This window comes from Rhinoderma darwinii, chromosome 7, assembly GCF_050947455.1.
Source record: "Rhinoderma darwinii isolate aRhiDar2 chromosome 7, aRhiDar2.hap1, whole genome shotgun sequence".
NCBI classification, from domain to species: domain Eukaryota; kingdom Metazoa; phylum Chordata; class Amphibia; order Anura; family Rhinodermatidae; genus Rhinoderma; species Rhinoderma darwinii.
Window position 1 is genome coordinate 25,738,240 of NC_134693.1, and position 23,888 is coordinate 25,762,127.

The 23,888-nt window shown below is 42.8% G+C and overlaps 1 protein-coding gene and 1 long non-coding RNA gene across 3 annotated transcripts in view; one reads left to right on the plus strand and one right to left on the minus strand.

Moving 5' to 3' along the window:
- The window catches only part of LOC142657699 (uncharacterized), a 21,100-nt gene extending 3,006 nt beyond the window's left edge, over positions 1 to 18,094 (plus strand). For both annotated transcript variants that reach the window (XR_012849967.1, XR_012849966.1), the window contains exons 2-3: positions 6,092 to 6,172; positions 17,699 to 18,094. This is a non-coding gene — a long non-coding RNA (uncharacterized LOC142657699). The remainder of the gene's footprint in view (positions 1 to 6,091; positions 6,173 to 17,698) is intronic.
- The window catches only part of RAB3B (RAB3B, member RAS oncogene family), a 52,356-nt gene continuing 34,351 nt past the window's right edge, over positions 5,884 to 23,888 (minus strand). Inside the window, exons 3-5 of the mRNA XM_075832994.1 lie at positions 12,910 to 13,028; positions 11,333 to 11,457; positions 5,884 to 6,447 (exon numbers count right to left, since the gene is read on the minus strand). Of these exons, the coding sequence (XP_075689109.1) occupies positions 6,260 to 6,447; positions 11,333 to 11,457; positions 12,910 to 13,028 (432 nt within the window). The 3' untranslated portion in view covers positions 5,884 to 6,259. The remainder of the gene's footprint in view (positions 6,448 to 11,332; positions 11,458 to 12,909; positions 13,029 to 23,888) is intronic.

Consider the following 23,888-nt stretch of genomic DNA (forward strand, 5'->3'; position numbering starts at 1 on the left):
GCTGTAGTAAGAAACATCAAATTTATTATAAATTAGCCGCATCTCGCTGTCCCCATCACCTAGAAGAGCAACAGCCAAAAATAACTTATTTTCCATCATGTCCATTCGTCTGAGGGTATGTTCACACGCAGTGGCTTCAGACGTAATTTGGGCGTTTTACGCCTAAAAAAACGGCTCCATTACGCCTACACACATCTGCCCATTGCTTGCAATGGGAATTACGATGTTCTGTTCCCACGAGGTGTAATTTTACGCGTCGCTGTCAAAATACGGCGCGTAAAAAGACGCCCGCGTCAAAGAAGTTCAGGACACTTCTTGGGACGTTTTTGGAGCCGTTTTTCATTGACTCCATAGAAAAACAGCTCCAATAACGTCCGTAAAATACGCCGCAAAAAACGCGAGTTGCTAGAAAAACGTCTGAAAATCAGGAGCTGTTTTCGCCTGAAAACAGCTCCGTATTTTCAGACGTATTTTGCGTTTGCGTGTGAACATACCCTAAGAGTTATAGAAAAGATATTACATGTAGCAAATGCCGGCGTTAACTATTATATGTATTTATTAGGGCTCACGCTTGCATATTATGGATCCATATTAATTCTGCTTCTTATCATTGAAAAACATTACCAATACATTTAAATGGTTCTATTCACATTTCTGTTTTTGGCTGGAGGCTCCATATGCTTTACATCAGGGTTCCCTTTGCTGGGCATTGACCCCGTTCTAGTTGATGCCTTGCACTTCCAAAGTGTGGGACTTGGTGCCAGTTGCAGCGTCGTCCCTGTGCCTTCACCCGATCAGTTCAGTGTTTTTCGATGTCCCTTGTTAACATCACCTAGAAGAGGAATGATGCAGCTCCAGAGATGTCCGTGTTCTTAGTCCTTGGTGATAGTTGATTTCCTGAGCAGCAATGCGTAGACCTTGACTATTATCACATCCCCTTATCATGGAAAACGAAATACTTTGCAGATAGAGTTAAATCACAAAAAACATTGCCGAGAGATTTTCCTTGGAAATCTGCATATGTCTGTTCCAAGCAAAGCTGCAGACAGTGACGGGAATTTATTAAAGGGGTTGTCCACAACTGGACAGCTGATGATCAGTACATGATCAGTGGGGGGTCTGACACCCCGACCTCGCACCGATCAGTGGCTCCGGGCACCGGACATTCATGCCAGAAGCAGCTAATGGCCGAGGTGCAGCACAGCCGCTATGCAGTAGTCGGAGCCATCTGCTTCTGGCTCTGACTACTGAATACCTTTCACAACATCATCCGGTGGCCGGAGCAGCTGTTCGGTGCAGGGTCTGTGTGTCGGACCCCCGCCGATCATATACTGATGACCTATCCTGTTGATGTCATCAGTTGTCCGGTTGTGGACAACCCCTTTAAGATTATCGTTTCATATAATCTAAAGCACACGGGAATAAGATGAACCTAATTTATTCAGAGGCGCATGCCTCTTAAAGGGAACCTTTCCCGTTGAAAATGTAGCCCAATCTGCGGGCAGCATGTTATAGAGCAGGAGTAGCTGAGCAGATTGATGTATATTTTAGTATTAAAACATTCAGTATAACTTGTAGTTCGTTTATTTAAAGCTCTGCTCATTCTGGACTTAAAGGAAAGGTGTCGCAAAAAATATATTTTTATATCAATTTGCTTTTAGTGTTTTATTCAAATAAATTTTATTTATTTGATGTTTTGTGTTTTACTTTTTTTTTTCTAACTTTTTCTTCACTATGGGGGCTGTCATTTTTTTTTTTTCATCTCTGTATGTGTCAATTAACGACGGAATGGAATTAACGATGGAATACGGCACATACATCCCCATAGAGAATGTGAACGGGAGCCGTTTCATCCACTATGGTGTACGCCGTCTGTGTGGGAACCTTGGTCTGCGATTACGGGCACGGCTGGCGGCCGCGGGCAGCCAGACACATTTTCGGCCCATCCTCCCATAAAAAGTATTCAAGCACGGACAGTAAAGAGCAAAAGATAGGACATGTCCTATCTTTTGCGGAGGTTTTCTCCGGCCCAGACACCTTCCCGAAGATATACGTGTAGCATCCACAGCCGCGGACCATCAGGATTACTCACCCCCCGACGGCCGCAGCCATGGATCTGGCCTGCATCTCCCCAGGAGACGCCTGCGCTCACTTCCTCTCCGTTCTGCGTGCACGCTCGTGCCCGGCCTTAAAGGACCAGCGCACGCACATAAAAATAATAATTAACCCATGATCACCCTGGACTATAAGAAGGGCTCAGCCCTTTCACTCATTGCCTGAGCGTTGTTGTGTTTACCCGTGTTAGTCTTGCAAATGGTCCCTTAGTGTTATCCTGTTCCCAGTGTTCCAGCACCAGCTACCTGTATCCCATGCTATATCTGTTCCTGTGCCTTAGAGTGTTGGAGCCGTGTTGTGCCTCCTGTCACGCCTGCTGATATACACCACGTCTGGTGTCTGCAAGTTCATCTGTGCCGAGCCTCCTTTACTGTCTGGACTATCAAAGGTACTCTTGTACTAGGACTGATGTTTGGCCAGCTGCTACTCCGCTACCGTGTTGCGGCCTAGTGGGTCCACATACCCACGGATCGTAACATACGGAAAGTTGTCAGTGGTCATTAGAAGTGAATTGGTCCGTAATTGCGGACCGCAATTACAGACAAATTATTCGGTCGTGTACATGGGGCCTGAAGCCCTGTTTTGCTATTTTTGGAACACAACAGATACTGGGGTGTTTTTGTTGTTTTTTTTTTTACGGCCTGATTGTGAGATTAGTGTCGAAACCTTACTATATTGCAACATTCAATCACCGGCAATCGGCAGTTCACACCATAAACCTCAGTGGATCAAATTTTCAGCAGATTGCTTCATCTGTAGTTGGTCTTTTGCATAAAAGAGGTTGACAAATTAATGGCCAATGGTCCATTTCAGTCATCACCTCTGTCAGGTCTGTGGCACCATTTAAAGCAATGATTTCCCTAATAGCATTAGGTTATTGTAATAATCTGTATAATATCATGCTATACCAAGATGTCCTGACAGATTGAGCAATCCAAAGATAAAGATCAGGCCAATCGTTCCGTTCCTGTGGCTTTTTCAGAATACCAAGTGATGATATCAACTGAAGGCGAGGAGATTAGCTGTTCTGCTGATAGAAAGGACTGATTAGTTTAATCAGCTTTGATTAAGCAGGAACTCGAGATAGTATAAGAAAAAAGATCATGAGAATCTATAGTTTGTCTATCCGGTAATTAGTCTGTCATCGGGGGTATGTCGGAAGAAATTTACCAGTTAGGGTTTGTGAGATGGGACACCAGCCTCTCGGGCCCACATTCTTCTACCGCGTCTATGAAACTTTATTGACAGACGTTCCATTGGGTTCTGTGTTACTGTAATATACAAGGATTAGTTCTGGTGATCAATGGCTATCCCAGCGTAAGCACCCCCAACCAATCAACGACTTAAAAGGAAATGTGTCATTAGAAAATGACCTATTAAGCCTATTTTTTAAGAATTTGTTGATTTACTTATTTTCTATGTCATCACGTACCGATTAATTTCTTAATCCATTTTTATAACGGTTGGAGTTCAGTTTCTCGGATAAAAAGTTCCAAATTCTCTGAGCATAATGTCAAATGATAAAATCCTAATTGCTTGCAATCACCACTAGGTGGAGCTTACTGCATACTGTTGTGTTATGGAGTTCAATTTTGAAAGAGTATGCAGTAAATTGGCCCTAGTAGTGGCTACAGGCTTTGCCTTGTTCATTAAGCCTTAAAGAGGCTCTGTCACCACATTATAAGTGCCCTATCTCCCACATAAGGAGATGGGCGCTATAATGTAGGTGACAGTAATGCATTTTATTTAAAAAAACAATGTATTTTTACCACTTTATTAGCGAATTTAGATTTATGCTAATGAGTTGCTTAATGCCCAAGTGGGCGTATTTTTACTTTAGACCAAGTGGGCGATGTACAGGGGAGTGTATGACGCTGACCAATCAGCCTCATGCACTTCTCTCCATTCATTTACTCAGCGCATAGGGATCCTGTTAGATCCTTATGTGTTGTCTTATACTAACACATTAACAATACTGAAGTGTTAAGACAGTGAATAGACATTCCACGGGATGTCTATTCACAATCCCTGCACTTCGTTACTCTGTCTGTGGTAGTTACAGCAGAGGAAGCGTAATCTCGCGAGATTACGTGGTAAATAACGGGTTACAACGAGACCACGCTTCCTCTGCTGTAACTGCCATAGAAACAGTAACAAAGTGCACGGATTGTGAATAGAGATCCCGTGGAATGTCTATTCACTGTCTAAACACTTCAGTATTGTTAATGTGTTAGTATAAGACAGCACATAGCGATCTAGCAGGATCCCTATGCGCTGTGTAAATGAATGGAGAGGAGTGCATGATGCTGATTGGTCAGCGTCATACACTCCTGTACAACGCCCACTTGGTCTAAAGTAAAAATACGCCCACTTGGGCATTAAGCAACTCATTAGCATAAAGCTAAAAACGCTAATAAAGTGGTAAAAATAGATCTTTTTTTAAATAAAAAGCACTGCTGTCACCTACATTATAGCGCCGATCTCCTTATGTAGGAGATACGGCACTTATAATGTGGTGACAGAGCCTCTTTAAAGGGGGTTTCCCATCAGAGACATTTATGACATATTCACAGGATAGGCTATAAATGTCAGATAAAGGCGGGTCCCACACCTATCTCTAGAACGGGGTCCCCTAAACTCCGTTCTACCGCTCTGTGTTGTGGCTGAAGCTCGCTGAGCTACGCTGTTTCCGGAAGTCCCATAGAACTGAATGGTAGTTACAGAAACAGCATAGCTCGCATGCTACACTGTTTCCGGAACTGCCATTCACTACTATGGAATTTTAATTCATGGTCGGAAATCACACGCTTCAGCCACAACACAGAGCGGTAGACCGGAGTGTAGGGGACCCCGTTCTAGAGATACGTGCTGGTCCCAGAGGTGGGACCCGCATCTATCTGACATTTCTGACATATCCTGTGGATATGTCAAATGTCTCTGATGGGAAAACCCCTTTAACGGGAGCTGTAATGGCTGCAATTATTCACAATATCTATTACCTGTATTTTAGATTAGAATATCTTCAATATTTAGACATATTTCCAGACTTAAAGAGGCTCTGTCACCAGATTATAAGTGCCTACATAATGTGATCGGCGCTGTAATGTAGATAACAGTGGTTTTTATTTTGAAAAACGATCATTTTTGAGCAAGTTATGAGCAATTTTAGATTTATGCAAATTCGTTTCTTAATACACAACTGGGCATTTTTTAACTTTTGACCAAGTGAGCGTTGTAAAGACAAGTGTATGACGCTGACCAATCAGTGACCAATCAGCGTCATGCACTTCTTCCCATTCATGTCCATTTGTACTCAGCACAGCGTGATCTCGTGAGATCTCGCTGTGCTGTCACATACACCCACATTAACTTTACTGAAGTGTCTTCCAGCCAGGACGCGATGTCTATTCACACTCCCGACACTGCAGCGAGATCACACTGTGCAGTGAATACAAATAGACATGAATGGGGAGAAGTGTATGACGCTGATTGGTCACTGATTGGTCAGCGTCATACACTCCTCTCCACAACGCCCAGTTGGTAAAAAAGTAAAAAAAACACGCCCAGTTGTCTATTAAGAAACTAATTACCATAAATCTAAAATTGCTCATAACTTGCTCAAAAATGATCGTCTTTCTAAATATCTACATTACAGCGCCGATCAGATTATGTAGGAGATAGGGCGTTTATAATCCGGTGACAGAGCCTCTTTAATTGGTGAACTGAAATGAGAAGCAACAAAATCAGACTAATTTTACTTCATAACAAATAACTTTATTTTCGGCAGATTTAAGATGGAAGTATATTTATATATTTACATTTCTATGACATTTAAAAAACTGCACACAATTGTAGACGTCATAAAAGCACAAGTTTGTATTTCAGAAGCTAAGTCACAACATTACAAGACACTGGACAGAAGTCACTTTTCCATACAATTACGTATCAAGAAAATCTCCATTGTTACTACTTATAGGTCAGTTATTGTATTCCGAGATGGATTTTCTGATTTGTTGAACCAGATTCCAGCCATTGTATCCGGGGACATCAACATGAGGTGAGTGATAATGGTTTGAGAAGCGGTTGAAATCCTATGCCTGGCACAGAATGGCGATGTTTTACCAAATAGTGGATAAAAAATGAATTAACATGAACATTTTTGCTGCATGGGGGCAGCAGAGTCTGTAAAGCGCAAGTTTTTCCCACCGCTGGCTGCCGAATGCTCGTTGTCCAGACTCTCCGACATCTTGTCACAGATTATATCTACAAGGCGCTCAAAGACCTGCTTCACCTGTATGTTCTCCTTAGCGCTTGCCTCAAAAAAGTCAAAACCTATGAAACGATAACAAAACAAACATATAACATGCACTTACAGAAATACTTTACTTATCTTGTGTTACACCATGTCTTACACTCTAGTAACATCCAGAGCTGCATTCAAAATTGGTGGCTTCCTTCAGCTTTCAGGCAATATGACCTCACATCTGTCGGCTGCCCTCTGCTGGTTGAAGTTAGGTACAGATCATGCTCTACTCATAATTAACCCTTTCGTTGCCGGGGATTAAAAGACAATTTTTACACTTTTGACATACACAAATAAAACCGAAGTTTCACCACAAACTTACTAAAGCCAAACTGCAACTAATATGGATATCAGGAAAAAAGGAGCCTAAACAGTACCCCCTCTGCAGTGAATAATTCTATAAAAAGTTTCCCTTCTAGTCTCAATCCCAATTAGTAATATGCATGGGAACGGAACCTAAAGAGAAGAAATATATAAAGGAAGAACTTGTAGGTCGGCTCTATTGGATCCAATTCTGGTGTTGGCTTAAAAAAGAAAAAAAAGGCATGCAAAATCTGAAGCAAATCTGCTCTGTGTGAACAAGGCCTAAGGTGTTACATTTCAATATTCCCTGATCCTCCAAGGCTTCATGTACATGGAGGGGTTGGGAAGAATAGCTGTTGGTCGAATGAGGGTTCAGCCGACATCTATCTAATGTGTATGGCCAGTCTTAGATAAGTAATGGCCGCTGTCCTCCTTATCTGGAAAGCTACTAGGATGGACATAGCGCACCACTGCAGGGCACTACACATGCACTTATTATGAAGTCATAAATCGAAGATGCCCATGCATTATATATGTGGCTTTTCCGAGGAAGGACCCATTTGTGAATTTTCATGCTCAATACCAATACTGCACAGTGGATTGGGGAAACACTCTGAACGCTTTACTGGAATTGCATCATATTTCTAGATTTAGGGGACAGTTGCCCTTTAAGCTGTAAATTCTTCTAACATTGATAACCAGGGATCTTACAAGGATGCCATCCATGTCAAGTAATAGGAGAACTGGGATTGCACCTCATAAAATAGAGAAATACGACATTTAGACTAGAATTTATAAAATTAAAACATTCTACAATTATAGCGGAACGTAAAACTAATATATAAAGCTGAAGATCGTTTTAAGGATCATCAAGATTTTAATTACAAAACTAAATATATTTGTTTTTTGCAATTAATCCTCACCCCGTCTATATACAGCTGCAGGCAAACCACCTTCCTACCTGTAATTAAACTGCCAAAACATGTTCCTCCAGTGACTAAACAGATTCACGTCTGCAGATGCAGCGGACTTTATTATAACACCAACATGCCAATGTTAATGATATACTGGATGGATAAGTTATTGAAAGGATAATCTCAATTAAAACATTTATGGCATGTCCAAGGGATATGCCATAAATGTCAATTAGATGTGGGTCCTAGCTCTGTGACCTGCATCTATCTACAGTACGGGGCACACCTGACCCTCACCCCGCCTGGTGAGGTAGCCACTGGCTGCCACATCTAGGCGTGGAATTGAGAGGTGGTGACGCATGAGTGCGTCTCTTTCTATTCATTCTTATGGGAGTTCTGGAAACAGCCATGCAAACGAGCTCAGCCGTTTTTGTAACCCTATAGGAATGTAGGGAGAGAGCCGTGCACATGTGGGGCCACCTCTCCTTTCATTCTCCCCCTGTCTCACCAGCTAGGACTGGGATTGTATGACCCCCGATCTGGAGGGGGTCTCAGAGCTGGGAACTGCATCTATCAGACATTTCCATGGCCTGACCTGTGGAATAATTTGGGAATACCCCTTTAAGTACAGCTAATGTATAGCAATGATTCACCTCTGCCTGGTCGTTTCGAAACAGCGCTTTGTTCAGACGAGGCTTTTTATTTTACGCGGTCTTTTTAACAAACAGCGCGTAAAAAACGCCTTGTAAAAAAAAGCAGCATGTCACTTCTTGAGCCATTTTTGGAGCAGTTTTTCATTGTCAATAAAAAAACAGCTCCAAAAAAAAGTCTAGAAAAAAAAAACATCTCAAAAACGTTTTCAGCTTCAAAAACATCTGAAAATCAGAGGCTGTTTTCTCTGAAAACAGCTCCGTAATCTTAAGCCGTTTTTCACTCTGCGTGTGAACATACCCTCATTGTGCCCTATTAGTCAGAGCAGTTCCTACTTCCCCCACATAGGTGAATGAGGCACAATGAGGCACTCTTATGAGGGATGGCAAAATATCTAGGGTAGGAGATCTTCTTTTTGCTGCATTTATACAATCTATTAGCCAGAGGGAAGAGTGTCTCTCTTGCTATGGAGGACCTACATTTTCTGTACATTATACTGACAGCACGTTGATTTAATTGATTATAGTGCTTTATTTCGACCTGTGGAGGCGCTGTAGAGGAATCGGACACTGGCTGCAGGGTTCCCCTGCACACTACAGTTGATTGCTGGGGGTCTCGGAAGCAAGACTCCTTGTAGTCAGTTTATCTTCAGGGGATTCTTCTAACAAAAAAGGAATTGTCCAAAGCGGACAACCCCTTAAAAGTTTAGAAAGCCATATGATATAGATTTATTACTACGCATCATTTCCAATTTCAATTCTGTACATAGAGAACATTAATGTTTGGATGTTCTATGGTGTGAGATGTCCATATGTGACACTGGGCTCCCTGTTGTAGAATCTGGAGTGGTCCTGCTGGACATGGAGCATTACAATGTAGATTGATGACTAGTGATCTTCTATAGAGCGGTGGCACAATGCACACAATCAGCTGGAACGATAACAATGAAGAGCCCGGGTTTCAGCTGACTCTGTACTTGTAACTTCTTTACAAAGCTATCAGCTACCATTGTCCACGATTGCTGATCCGAGCAGCAGGACGATGGGGAGAGATTGTGGTCCCTTTAATGATCACTTTGAAAGGCCACCAATTACAGCAGGTCTCATTCAGGCACCACGTGAGTTCATTTATCCTCCCTTTTGAATGTGATGACCAGAACTTTGTACGATTTGCAGGATGCAGCAGAGGAATATCAAGTTCTCAAAGTCTTTCTACAAAATTTGTGTTATTTATTGAACATAGTGCAAATAAAGAATATACTGCTTAGGCTTCGTTCATGGGTTCCTTCGGACCTTTCCGTCGGAGCAACCCATGAACGGAACCTTGACTGAAACAAACGGAAGCCATAGGTTTCCGTTTGCATCCCCATTGATTTCAATGGTGACGGATCCGGTACAAATTGGTTCCGTTTGTCTCTGTTGTGCAAGGGTTCCATCGTTTTGACAGAATCAATAGCGTAGTCGACTACAGTATTGCTTCCATCAAAACGACGGAACCCTTACACAACCGAGGCAAACAGAAACAATTTGCACCGGATCCGTCAGCATTGAAATCAATGGTGATGCAAACGGAAACCTATGGCTTCCGTTTGTTTCAGTCAGGGCTCCGTTGATGGGTTGCTCTGATGGAAAGGTCAGACTATCCGCTTTGGACAACCTTTTTCTATATTGTCAGGGCCCTGGAGACCAGCCAGTAGAATGAGAGTTGGTTCCTTTGGCTTGAATCCCCCCTAGATCCTGGGATTGGCTGTTATGAAGTAGAGAAGAGCTGCAATATGATCCTTATGGAGAAAAATAATTAGGACGTCCATACAAATGGGTGTCTGCTGTTTTCAGTGGACATAGTCTTGAAAAGTCAAGAGTAGTGCTCGACATAGCTCTCAGCGTTACCTTATCGGGCGGGGGGGGGGTTAAAAAAAGGGGATTCAAATTATTTGGACTCCAAATTCAAACAATGGAGTTTGTGAAGCTTTTTATCCTACTCGGGATCGTAGCTATAGGGGGGTCAGAGGTATCAGTTACGCTCAGGCTCTGCTGTAAACTACGTACTTGAAAGTTCTACGTATATAATTTATAGAGAACACTTTTGTAAAATTAATTTGCTTGTGAAGTACAATTCACGTTCACACATTTTGGACTTGTCCACACGTAACGGAATTGCTGCGTATTTTCTGTCCGGAATTGTGGAGAGCAGCAGAATACAGTAGCACAGTGGGTGAGATTTAACAAAATGTCATCCACACGTTGTGGAAAAATTCAGTCCAGAAATTCACCTGCGGTGCGTAATTTTAGTTCTGCAGCATGTTAATTACTGCTGCGGAAAGTGGACCAATTTCCTGCGTTTTTCTAATGTACTGCGTGGAAACGCTGCAAAATTTCTTACAGGGGTGGATATTGCATCACAGGAAGAAGAAATATCACCATCACACAGCCCTATAAATCTGCAGTAAAAAAAATGCATGTAATGGTGCAGATTTTCCACAGCGGATTATCTGGTTGATGCGGAAATTTTCTGCAGCAAATCCGTTACGAGTAGACAAGCCCTTAAGGTATATTCACACGGCAGCGTCCGATACGGCTGAAATTACGGAGCTGTTTTCAGGAGAAAACAGCTCCGGAATTTCAGACGTAATGGCATGTTGCAGGCGTTTTTCGCTGCGTCCATTACGGACGTAATTGGAGCCGTTTTTCAATGGTGCCAATGAAAAACGGCTCCATTTACGTCTGAAGAAGTGACATGCATGACCGTCTTTTGACAGCGGCGCGTAAAAAAAATGACCGTCGGCACAGAACATTGTAAAACCCATTCAAATGAATGGGCAGATGTTTGCCGATGCTTTGGAGCCATATTTTCGGACGTAATTAGAGGCTAAAACGCCCGAATTACGACCGTAAATAGGGTGTGTGAACCCAGCCTTATAGTTGTGCATAAATTATGCCAATGCAATTCACATGCACTCTATTTGGCAAGAGATTTTCAGCTCTCAGCAATAATAAAATGCAATGTATTTTATAGCCAGTAGGCGGTGCTGCAGTACAGAAAATACCATGTTGATCAGCAAGATGCTTCCCCTTTTCATGCGCGATCACCCTCTCATCCTCCATATCACATTTATTTCCCACCAATATGACTTGTGCGTTGTCCCAGGAATACGTCTTGATCTGGGTAGCCCTAATAAAACAAAGAAAAACAAAATCTATTAAATGGGGTAGATCGGCTTCTGTAAATTACAGTAAAATTCCTTTAATCTGGCTGCGGACCTCGGTTTCTAATCTGGAATTTCCCTAGACCAATAGCAGAAGATAACAATCATGAGACTCCTCCGATAGTCGTTACGGTCATGTTAGCATTTTGGGCTGTAACAGAGGCGGTCCGAGGACAACCTCGTTTTTCACTTTCATAACCCCACAAATGGACAGGTCATATAAGTTAGGTGAGGGGTCTGACTTCTGGGACCCCCACTATTGCCGAGAACAAGGGCCCCAAAGATATTAATACAAAGCCTATAGTGAAATATAAGAATGCCCGCTTTTAAGAAAAGCAGCTTGTTCTAGGTATTGCGTTTGGCATGTACAAAATAACACAAAATTAAAAAAAAACAACGCTACAAAAAAATGCAAGTAAAAAAACACCATACAAAAACACTTGAAAAATATATGCCATTCTTTACATGCCTTTTATAGCTCAAAAAACAAGTGCGTGTCATGGCGGCCTAAGGGTCTATTCACACCGCTGTAGTGTACGTTCTGCTTATGCACTGGGAAAGCTGCACGTATCCATAGGACCCCATTCACCCGATAGATGTGTCCTTATGGATACTGTCGGGCAGGTATATGTCGTTCTACAATTCATTTCAACTGTATGGGATAGTGTAGACTACGCGATTTCATATGGAGGCCTCTAGTAAAATAAAGTATACTGTGCGGTTTATGCTTTTTTAACATGGGCTCCTATAGGTGATTTATGCCACTGTATGCCTATACAGTGGCATACATCTGTCTTCCATTTGAGGTAAACGTCAGAAAACCTCCCAACATGTACTTCTGGCGTACACCGCAAACACAGTGTGAATAGACTCCTAGAAATAACCCCTAATAGACTCCAAATACCTGCGTCATTCCAATGCTATTGGTGCCGGGGGACTTGCCATACATACCGATGTCACCACTGAGGCAGGTGATTAGCCACTTTCGTTGGACGACCGGTCATTACGGTGAGGAAGATGCGTCGGGGGACCACAGAATTCAGTTGTTTCTTTGCTATATCGGTTTCTGGAAAAGCTGGGTGATGACCGAAAAGGACGCCATAACAGCTCTGACAGGGGTCATCACCCAGCAAAGGAGTGGGGGATGTGTAACAGCATAGTTTGCCATTTAGTAGAGTGGGAAAGCTGGGTGGCAGCCCACGTGGGATCTGTCATGGCAGCCATATTGATAATCACCCAGCTTTACAACTAACCCATATGACTAAGAAATGGCTGAATGAAACCGTTTTTTATTAGGTTAGTGGGAAATGCCTTTTACTGGAATCCGTTCACAGTATTTTATGATCAAAACTCCATATTATGGACCGTTTATAGATAATGAAGGCATCAGCTGAAAAACGATATAATAAGCCTCTTACCAGTCCTGCACAGCATTATAAGACTCCTCATTGGTGATGTCATACATCAGTATGAACCCCATTGCCCCTCTGTAATAGGCCGTGGTGATGGTCCGGTATCTTTCCTGTCCAGCTGTGTCCTGAAAAAAAATGGATGTGTCAGATGCAACGTTACACTAAATTCCACTGTACGGTTATAACAGGATTAAAAGAACTGCAAGAGGGAATTCACATCCCAGAAACAGATTTGTAGGTTTACATATTCCAATATATATATATAGCCCTTTTAGAAAATCCTTGTTAAAGGTTTTAGAATACTTCCACAGCCAAATCGTTTTACATAGCAACATTATATAGGGGATTGTTATTTATGCAGATCCATAATATATTCTTTAAATTGGCTTCACCTCAAGGGTCAGTTCACACGTAGTGTAAATACTGCGGATTTTTCGCAATGTAATTCGTTGTGAAAAATCTGCAGCATAATGTAGTAGCAGCCGAGTGGATGAGATATGAACAAATCTTATCCACACGCTACGTAAATGATAAGCGGGGGAAAAAAACACTCAGAAATTTACCTGCTGCACGGTTTTTTTAATCCGCAGGATGACAATTGTATTTGTGTAAACGCTGCTTATTTGTTTGCGAGTTTTCCCCATTGAATTCAATCAGGAGGAAAAATCCGCAGCAAATAGCAGAAGTTGCGCTTTTTTTGTGGCGGAAAAAAACGCTACTTAGAATTCCGGGTAAATACAAGATTTTTATTTTTTTTCTGTGTTTTTTCGTCCAGGCCGACCTCATGGGATGATGTTTTATTCCATGTGACCGCTGCAGCCAATCTCAGGCTGCAGCGGTCACATGGGATGAAACATCATCCCAGGAGGCCGGGCTGCAGGATGGCGGAGGGACGCATTGCAATGGGTATGTAAGTATGAATCTTTGTCAATGCAACCCTCTTCTCCCACTCTTCACACACTGATAGCAACACCGCAGAAGAAATGCCTCCCGATCTGACCCCCTTAGACCTTTATCTTTGGGGTCATCTGAAGGCAATTGTCTATGCTGTGAAGATACGAGATGTGCAGCAACTGAAACTACGGATACTGGAAGCCTGTGCTAGCATTTCTTCTGCGGTGTTGCTATCAGTGTGTGAAGAGTGGGAGAAGAGGGTTGCATTGACAATCCAACACAATGGGTAGCACTTTGAACACATTTTATAAGTGGTCAGAAACGTGTAAATAACTCATGAAAGAATAAAGTAACGTTAAAACCAAGCACACCATTGTTTTTCTTGTGAAATTCTCGATAAGTTTGATGTGTCACATGACCCTCTTCCCATTGAAAAAACTAACGTTGGATACAAAATGGCCGACTTCAAAATGGCCGCCATGGTCAACACCCAGCTTGAAAAGTTTCCCCCCTCCCATATACTAATGTGCCACAAACAGGAAGTTAATATCACCAACCATTCCCATTTTATTTAGGTGTATCCATATAAATGGCCCACCCTGTATAACACTATGCAGTTAGCTCTTAAGCTCCCCCTAGTGGTGACTGCAGGCAGCCAGAATTTAATAATTGAGTTCTATATCTGTGCACAGGATTTGGAGCTCAGTCTCAGAAAAATGGAACTCCGACCGTTATAAAGATAGATTAAAAAAATGAATCTGAACAGAATACTGAACCTAAAAGTGACATGGTGTAGAGATAGACATTCGCTATGGCTAGACTGCATCACGTCATCAGCGAGATGCTGTAAAATCATGATGTGCCTCAACTTCAATTTGTATCCCGATGTGAAAAAAAAAGAATTACATGCCACCTTGCGATCATTACAAAAGTCAGGCCATGTTGGAAATTTTAAGATGGGTCACTTTTCTTTGTGTGATCAAAAGAGAATTTTTTTAAAATTTTTTTTTTAAGTGTTCACATTTCAGGAACTGGTAACATCAATGGAAGTGATTAACAATTAGGGTTGTTCCTTGAGGAGACAATAACCCTTAAGGGGGTTTTCCAGGGACCTTATGATAGGTCATTCATGCTTGATCAGTGAGGGTCCGACCTTCAGGACACCCGCCGATCAGCACAATGAAGGGGCTAAAGCACTAAACTGAATGGGATGAGCTGCAGTACCAGGAACGACTGCAGGTACCGATGACCCGCTGTGCCTGTACAACAATAAAGCGGACCACTGCATTGAGCCGATCGGTGGGTTCGCAGAGCCCCTTAATTTTTTTAATAAATTAAACTAACCAGATACAATAAAACAAAACAAAATGTATATAACAATACCAAATCTAACAGCGCAGTGCCTTTTATAGGACGTTCGTATATGTAGAAATTTATAAGAACCAAATCATCCAACATCCATAGTCACAAAGCAAAGCTATAAAATCCAGAACAAGAGAATATAATAAAATTATTATCTGTTTTTCAGTGTCTCGATATAAGAGCGTAAAGCTGCATTTTCCCAAATGGAAATCTGTTCTGTCAGACGCTGTAAAGGTCCCTCAATTTCTGTACGGGTCAAGTCGATCTTTGATGAAAAGTCATTTGCTAATGACCTGATATATTTGCTCGGAGGCAAAATGATTCATACACATCCGGTGATTTGCAAATTGCAGCCTCAGTAAAATGAACATCTCTCCTCCAGAATGTTACAAACTCTTTTCAAACTTTTCCGTAGCCTCATAATAAGTCTATATAATCCCAGGAGCGCCCCGAGCCAAGAATAAATATTCTCAGCCGCTATGGTTAAACAGCAGCAGATTGTACTGGGTGTGAATGATAATGATGAATCCTCATAGATAGAATAAGGTTACAGTCACACGAGCGTGACAGATTTACGTGCTTATAAAACGCGCGTAAATCTGTCCGTGTGCGTTGCGAGTGGCATTTGTTTCAAGTACTTTTTCTCAATGTAATTGATGCATGAAACATGGACAGCACACGGGATGTCGTCCGTGTGCTGTCCGTGGTTTTCACGCACCTATTGACTTCAATGGGCGACTAGGTGCATGAAAACGCAGCACTATAAGACATGCAGTGAGTTTCATGCAACGGACACTCGCTGTGTGAAAACTCACGCATGTCTGAATAGCCCCATTGAAATGAATGGGTCCGTGTGCTGTGTGTTATTTCTAAGCACAGCACACGGACGAGATTCATGCTCATCTGAATGAGCCCTAAAATGCTGGGCAAGAGTTATAGAATGCTTTACCTCCATATACACCAAGTTTCTTTAAGGTACAGTAGAAATAAAAGTAGGGGGTCCCTGGAAGTGATAACAATTTCAGGGGTTCCCCTATGGCAGTGGTACTCAACTAGTTTTAGTAAAGGTACGCTTGGTCAGGTGAAGGTCCAAGCTGAACACCTACAGTAACGTTTTTTTCTACTTAACTTTCCGCAAACTTTGTACAACTTTTAACATCAAGATTTATTATTAGTTAGTAGGAAAACCAGACCAGACCCCAGACTAAATGAATTAAGACTTGAGACTCCTATACTCATTCAAGATCCTTGAAATTCGGACCCCTGAAGTGAAATCAGACCCCATTTCAAACCCTGACAATTAATTCAGACCCCTGACCTTTAAAATTAATTAGACCCCTAAAATTAATCAGATACTAAATCCCTAAAAAATAACCAGACCAGACAATAAAAACTTCCAGGTGCCATCATGGCACACACAACGTTCTGTCACTGGCCAGCTAAGGTTTGCCACTCTATGTTAACAAGGTTTGGGATTTATGTCCGAATAGGTAGGGGTCCCATTTATGGCATATACTGTGGATAGATCTCAAACATGTTGCGCAAGACTTCCAAAGAACTAGAAGTGTTCAGCAAGGAAGACTTAGGCCCCTGCACACCACCACGGGCTGTGATTATGGGCACGGCCGGCTACTGACAGCTGCCCGCATTTGTGGGCTGTGTTCCCATATAAAGTATAGGAGCACAGTCCATAAAAAGCAAAAAATAGGACATGTCCTATATTTTGCGGAGCCTTTCTACGGCACGGACACCTTCCTGTAAATATACTGAAAGGTGTCCGTCGGCCATAGAAATGAATGGGTCCATAATTACGGTCTGTAATTACGGACGAATTCTATGGTCATGTGCATGGGGCCTAAAGAATACAAAAACTATAAGAAGGCTACGAGAAACTGGACTATGTCACTGTGGTTTCTGTCAAAGGAGTGTTACTAAGTATTGGTGCCAAACAGTTGTACTTCCAAATTTTATGATACATTTTGCAAATGAAGAGTAGGCTATGTTCACACGGAGTATTTTGGGGGAGGAATATCTGCCTCAAAATTCCATTTGGAACTTTGAGGCAGATATTCCTCTCCCTGCACGCCGATTTTCGCGCCGTTTTTCGCCAGCGGCCATTGAGCGCCGCGGGCATAAAACAGCGAGAAATACACTTTCTCCTGCCTCCCATTGAAGTCAATGGGAGGTCAGAGGCGGAAGCGCCCGAAGATAGGGCATGTCGCTTCTTTTTCCCGCGAGGCAGTTTTACTGCTCGCAGGAAAAAGACGCCGACGCCTCCCATTGAAATCAATGGGAGGCGTTCTCGGGCCGTTTTTGCAGAGTTTGGTGACGCGGTTTCCGTGTCAAAAAACACGGCAAAATGCCCCGTGTGAACATAGCCTTATGCTGCATTATAAGAGGTTGTGTCAATCTCCTGGGGCTGCCCAAACGTATGCATTAGACGGTATATATAGCAATATGTATGTATAATGTTCTTTGTTATCAAAACAATATTGTAACAAGAAGAAGAATAACAAATCCCCTTTGTTTCTCGTTATAGAGACATTTCAGCTTCGGTGGTTTACACGACTGCTGTTCTATTGAAGATAAACTCAACCGAGAAAATAAAAAATGGCTCATCTGACAAGCTCCTGTTATAATAACTAGCCAGACACAATCCTTATCTTACAGACACACACTTTTCTGAGATGCGGACTTCCCCATGCTGTGTATACTGATGAGCCATTCACAGCCAGCAATAACCCAACTTCTGTTCAAATAAATGGCAAATTCGGATCTGAAATGGCATTATGGAAATGAACTGCTTTCCCAAAAAATTCCATCAAAAATTTATTTGGGGGAAATAGAAGGACTAAGAGTGACAATAGATTTGTATAGGTTCAAGATCAATATTTCATCCAAAACGAAAAAAAAAAAAAAAAAAAGCTATATAGGTCCAACATTTTTGTCTGATATACTATAAAATGTATCTTTATAAAGGATCAAAGATCCAATTTCTGTAACAGATCTCCAAATTACCGGTTTTCATTTATACATTTCATTTAGAAAAAAAAAAAAGACTCTGGCTGCCTACATACACCACTAGGGGGAGCTCACTGCATACAGATTTGTACAGCTATTCAATTTAATATTAAATCCATTTTTAGTAAACTACTAATCTCCCCCTAGTGGTCATTAGTAGTTTACTGAAAAATGGGGAAACAAAGGTGGACATGTCTCTTCTTGTGTTTAATATTCTACACATAGATGTAAGATTTGTGGATGTGTCTAGTGCCCTTCTAATCACCGTTTATACACTACTACCAATACAATGATAATATATATATATTTTTTTATCCAAAGACAAGCTTTCAATTTACGGATTTGTCTATAAAAGACACTGAGTGAACTTGGTCGTGCTCAGTGATTATTGCTCCAATCGGACGTGAAATGACAGGTTGGCTTAGACGTAATGATTATCTGTCTGACCTCTGTGAGAAAAAGGGGTCAATTTATGGTGGAGCACTGTCAAAGGAAAGGGTCCTCTGCCCGTAGGGGAAATCCAAGCAAAAATAAGCTTCTGATTCAGGTTGAGGTTATGTTCACACGTAGTGACCAAAAACGTCTGAAAATACGGAGCGGTTTTCAGGCGAAAACAGCTCCTGATTTTCAGACGTTTTTGTAGCCACTCGCGATTTTTGCTGCGTTTTTCGCTGCAGTTTTTGGAGCGGTTTTCTATAGAGTCAATGAAAAAGGGCTCCAAAAACATCCCAAGAAGTGACATGCACTTCTTTTACGCAGGCGTCTTTTTACGCACCGTATTTTGACAGCAACGCGTAAATTAACACCTCGTGGGAACAGAACATTGTAAAACCCATTGAAAGCAATGGGCAGATGTTTGTAGGCGTAATGGAGACGTTTTTTCAGACGTAATTCGAGGCGTAAAACGCCCCAATTCCGTCTGAAAACAGTGCGTGTGAACATACCCTCAGAGTGAAGTTTACATTGAAGAAGTGACCAAGTTCTTCCCACTATCAATTTCAATAATGAAGGGGTTATCAGTGTGTTTGGTGCAACTTTCTAAATACTTTTTATTAAAAATAGTTTTTACTTTGTTATACAGCTGCTTTATCTCCTGAATACAGAGCAGCTGAATCCTGTACCCGTCAGATCAGCGGGACTGACTGGTTCAGTGTCAGTGGGTCCTGCGTTTCTCTGACATGCAGGATCGAGCTGTTCCCGATCACATCTAAGTTCATAACTTAGATGTGATTGATAACAGGTGGATCCTGCATGTCAGAGAAACGCAGGACCCACTGACACTGAACCAGTCAGTCCCGCTGATCTGACGGGTACAGGATTCAAAGGGAGACAAGAAAAACCTGCGGTGTTCATTAGGAGCATTTTCTGTGGCTTATTTTGCATACGGTTTTTGAGCATTAGATTCAATAGCCACGGGTAAAAAATGTGGAAGAAAATGGCAAAGAATGCTGGCAATTCAAAATCTACCTGTCAAAAACTCTGTGTGAACTGGGACTTATTACTGTGGTTTAAATAGCCATCTAGCTGCTCATGAATAATCTATTCACATGGCAAACGAGGACATGTCTTAGGCCTCATTCACACGACAGGTTTTCCCGGCCGGGTGCCGGCCGTTCATAAATCGGCCGGCACCCGGCTGCATTAGGAATAATAGACCCCTAATGGGGCTATTCACACGACCAATTATTTGACGGCCGGAAAAAAGTAGGACATGCTCTATTTTCGGCCGGGTACCCGGCCGCCCGGCTCCCATAGAAGTCTATGGGGCCGGGTAAAACACGGCCATCACCGGAATGTGTCCCGAGTGATGGCCGGGTTTTCCGTGGCTTGCGCTCTATCTCCTCCTCCTCACAGCGCAGAGTGCATGTGAGGAGGAGGAGTTGATGCCATTCGGACGAATGGCTGTACACTGTGTGGCAGGGCCGGGGTGTACAGCAGGTGGAAGGGAGCGCTGCGCTGGCTCCCTTCCCCTGCTTGTTTTAAAAGCGCCCTGGCCCGGCGACACCTTCCATGGTGCCGCTAGCAGCAGCAGCTGCTGCTGCTGCGGCTGCTACTACTGTAGCGACGCCACTATAGCAGAGCAGGGAGGTATCTCCCCGCTCTTATATGTGCTAGCCGCACTTTAGCTCCTTGAAGGAGCGGAATCCCAGTGTTTTCGGGGATTCCGCTCCTGGACAGAGCGCTTGATGTCTCTGTCCATATCTGGGCAGTGACATCAGGGGAAACTCCTGAAGCGGCATCCGCGAACACATGGGGATTCCCCTTCAGGAGTTGCCGCTGATGTCACTGTCCAGATCTGCCCGGCCCGGAACGGATGCAAAACTTTATGCAAACCGGCCGGGCAAAATGGCCGATTTTACCGGCCGATACTCGGGCTCGGGCGGGACCCGGTCGTGTGAATCCCGCCTTACTTTAAGACGTCCAGAGGACAGATCCAAACATGCTCGATGCGATTTAGATTTTGACTGTGTTGCAGCTATTTCTTATCTAGTATTTAACAGAACGTTTAAAGATTGGAGCCGCGGACTCCTGGGACTCCCGGAAAACAGCTGATTTTGCCAGGGGAACACATGGCCAGCCAGACAAAGTAGTAATACATGGCGGCCACTCAGATGAACGGCCACTCATGTAATACATAGATGGCTCGAGCACGTCAGAGCAGCTCCCATATGGACAGGGGTTGTCTTCATTAGACAACACCTTTAAAGGGATTTTCCGGTCTTGTATATATAAAAAAGATTTGATTTATTTTAAGCTCCCGGAGAATTGCCGACGCTGATACACTGAAACAAGCCCAACAGCTGTGCGAGCAAGACATAGTCAGGATGTATACAAGGATGTTAACGTGCCTCAATTCTTACCTTCTGACATTTCATACAGAAATGCAGCAAATAGTATAGGCTGGGGTCTTCGCAATGGATTCTTACCCGTAATAGATTTTAATGGTCCAACAGCATCTCTACAAGTGAAGCTCAGCGAGGCTGATAGGAGCGGATGTGGCACAGCCCCCTGATGATTGCCACAGCCCCTGCATTTTAGCGTCTGATCCCCCACTTATACGATCTCCCAGCGTGGCTCTATGGCCGGTAAGAAGGTAGAATTTTGTGTACATTAACTTAACTTTTTTATTCACCTTGACAACGCCATTAAAAAGGAACCTATGGGTATATTGTCACCTGGCGAATAAAAGGCATTGACAGCCCAGACCAGCTGCTGTATAACGTGATAGATCTGTACAAAGACTGACGAGATCTGACAAACAACGCCATCGCGGAAGATAATTCGATGTTTGGACAGCTGTGTTTCCTAGAGGACTCAAAAATGCTCACAATAACATGTCACCAGGTCAATGCACACAATTTCCATAAAAATACCAAGTACATTTCCAGCCCCACACTTCAGTTACGACCCAGGCACATACAAGTTTCTAATAATTAGTTAAAGTATGGACTAGCTGAATGTGCCATGTCATTCTACTCTGTGGGTGCCAATTCGAATAGCAGCTACTTAGGTCTCCTAACATATGTCTGGGCCTCAAGATGTTTTTTCCGCCAGTATAGTACAAAAAAAACCTGAGGGAAACAGATGACAAAATCCCCACTAGTTTCCTATGGGCTCAGTTTTGCCACCACGTGTCCCTAAGGCCCCATGCACACGACCGTAAAAACGCCCATAATTACGGGTCCATAGACTTCTATTGGCCACGGGTACCTTCCCGTTTGCTTACGGGAAGGTGTCCGTGCCGTTGAAAAATATAGAACATGTCCTATTTTTTTATTTTACAGGCCGTGCTACTATACTTTATAATGGGAGCACGGCCAGTAAAAATGGCCGGCTGCCCGTGGCCGGCCGTGCCCGTAATTATGGGTCGTTAATTACGGGCACGGTCGTGTGCATGAGGCCTAACCCGGACAGGAAGACATGGCATGCAAGATTTCTGTCTGGCTAGTGGACGCTGGACAGGTTCATAACTTTGTCCTGGTGGTGTCTAGCTCAGGTAAATGACACCTGGCTGGACACAATGATTATATGTGAACGCAATCTTGCTCATTATACATAGGCAAGATTTAAAAAAAACATTTGGGGGGGGGGGGTGTTCATATTGCATATTATTATATAACAATTACTCTTCTGGGAGGTCTCTTCAACATGCCTATAACTGGGGGTACACTTTGAGCAGCTTTTCCTGGACCCTGAAATCCCACTTTGGACTAATCAGATCAATGCTTTCATTTTCTAACCTGTATTGCAAAAATGAGAGCTGCAATCTCAGTAACACCGTAACAGTTTGCCAGAACTATTTTTTCCCAAATGAGGCCCAGTGAGCAAATAATACCCAAACAATAACAGCACCATAGAGTGCCAATATAACAGTCAGACAATACCAAAAACAAGTGCCATGTAGTTATCAAATAACCATGCCAAACAACGTTCCCATAATAGAGCCATACAGTGTGCAAATAAATGTGCCAATAAATGTTACTATGTAGTGACTAAATAACGGTCATGCAGAGTGCAAATAGACGTGCCATACAGTGAACTAAGAACCGTACAATGGCCAAATAATATTACTATGCAGTGTGTAAGTAACAGATTTTATTTAATCAATAAGGTCCAATAGGTTTTTTGTGAATTAGCCCATAAGAAATAGTCCCTAAGGGTATGTTTACACGAGGTCATTACATCCGTGCAGGGAGCCGGGCTCCTAGCATCATAGTTATGTACGATGCTAGGAGTCCCTGCCTCGCTGCCTGACAACTGTCCCGTACTGTAATCATGTTTTCAGTACGAGACAGTTGTCCGGCAGCGAGGCAGGGACTCCTAGCGTCGTACATAAGTATGATGCTAGGAGCCCGGCTCCCTGCACTGTGTTCGGTCCGGTACTTGCGGCTGAAATACGTCCGTCAATTACGGACGTAATGACCTCGTGTGAACATACCCTAAGTGTAAAGTGATGAGGCAAAATCAGCTTCAAGTGGGGTTGTCTTCTGCTACATTTTTTGGGTCAGAGCCTGAACTCAATGGAGGTACATCTGATGGCCAGTCCAACCCTGTGGACAGTCAACAGGATTTGCTGGCATCCATAAAATCTTATTATATATTAGCAGTTAGGTCTTTGCACCACTAAAAGTCACGAAACTAGGCACCGAGGGTGTTGTAATAAAGATGACCACTAGTGGCCCAATTTTTCTGACAATCGCACTAATAATTGGGCCATGTAGGGGAAGCAGCTGGGGTTCAGAGAACATGTAGATGACTCTCTGACACTGTTGGTGAAGCATCTGTCCATCTATGGCCAACTTAAGGTAGCACTTTTGAAATAATTTTTTGCTATATAAAAAAGTTGCAAATACCCTTGTAACACAGGACAAGTCTAAAACCAGAGGCAAAACTAGAATTGTAGTGGGTACATAAGTGGCAGTCTCTCCTGCCCGCGGTAGTTGAGGGGCACCCTCTGCCATGAAAATAACAGTACTGTAAATTACATTTGATATTGGGGGTCCCAGAAGTTTCACGCTACACCTCTGTCTAAACTGTACTGTATTCTACAAATTATGAATGGACTTTCTTGAATCGTCTTTACTACATAAAGGGTTACAGGAATATGAATTTATAATGTTGGTATTTGTCTTGGCATCTGTTGAGCAGCAACAAACTGGGAATTCTTGACAATAACCCTCAGATATCTGACAGCTTAATACACATCT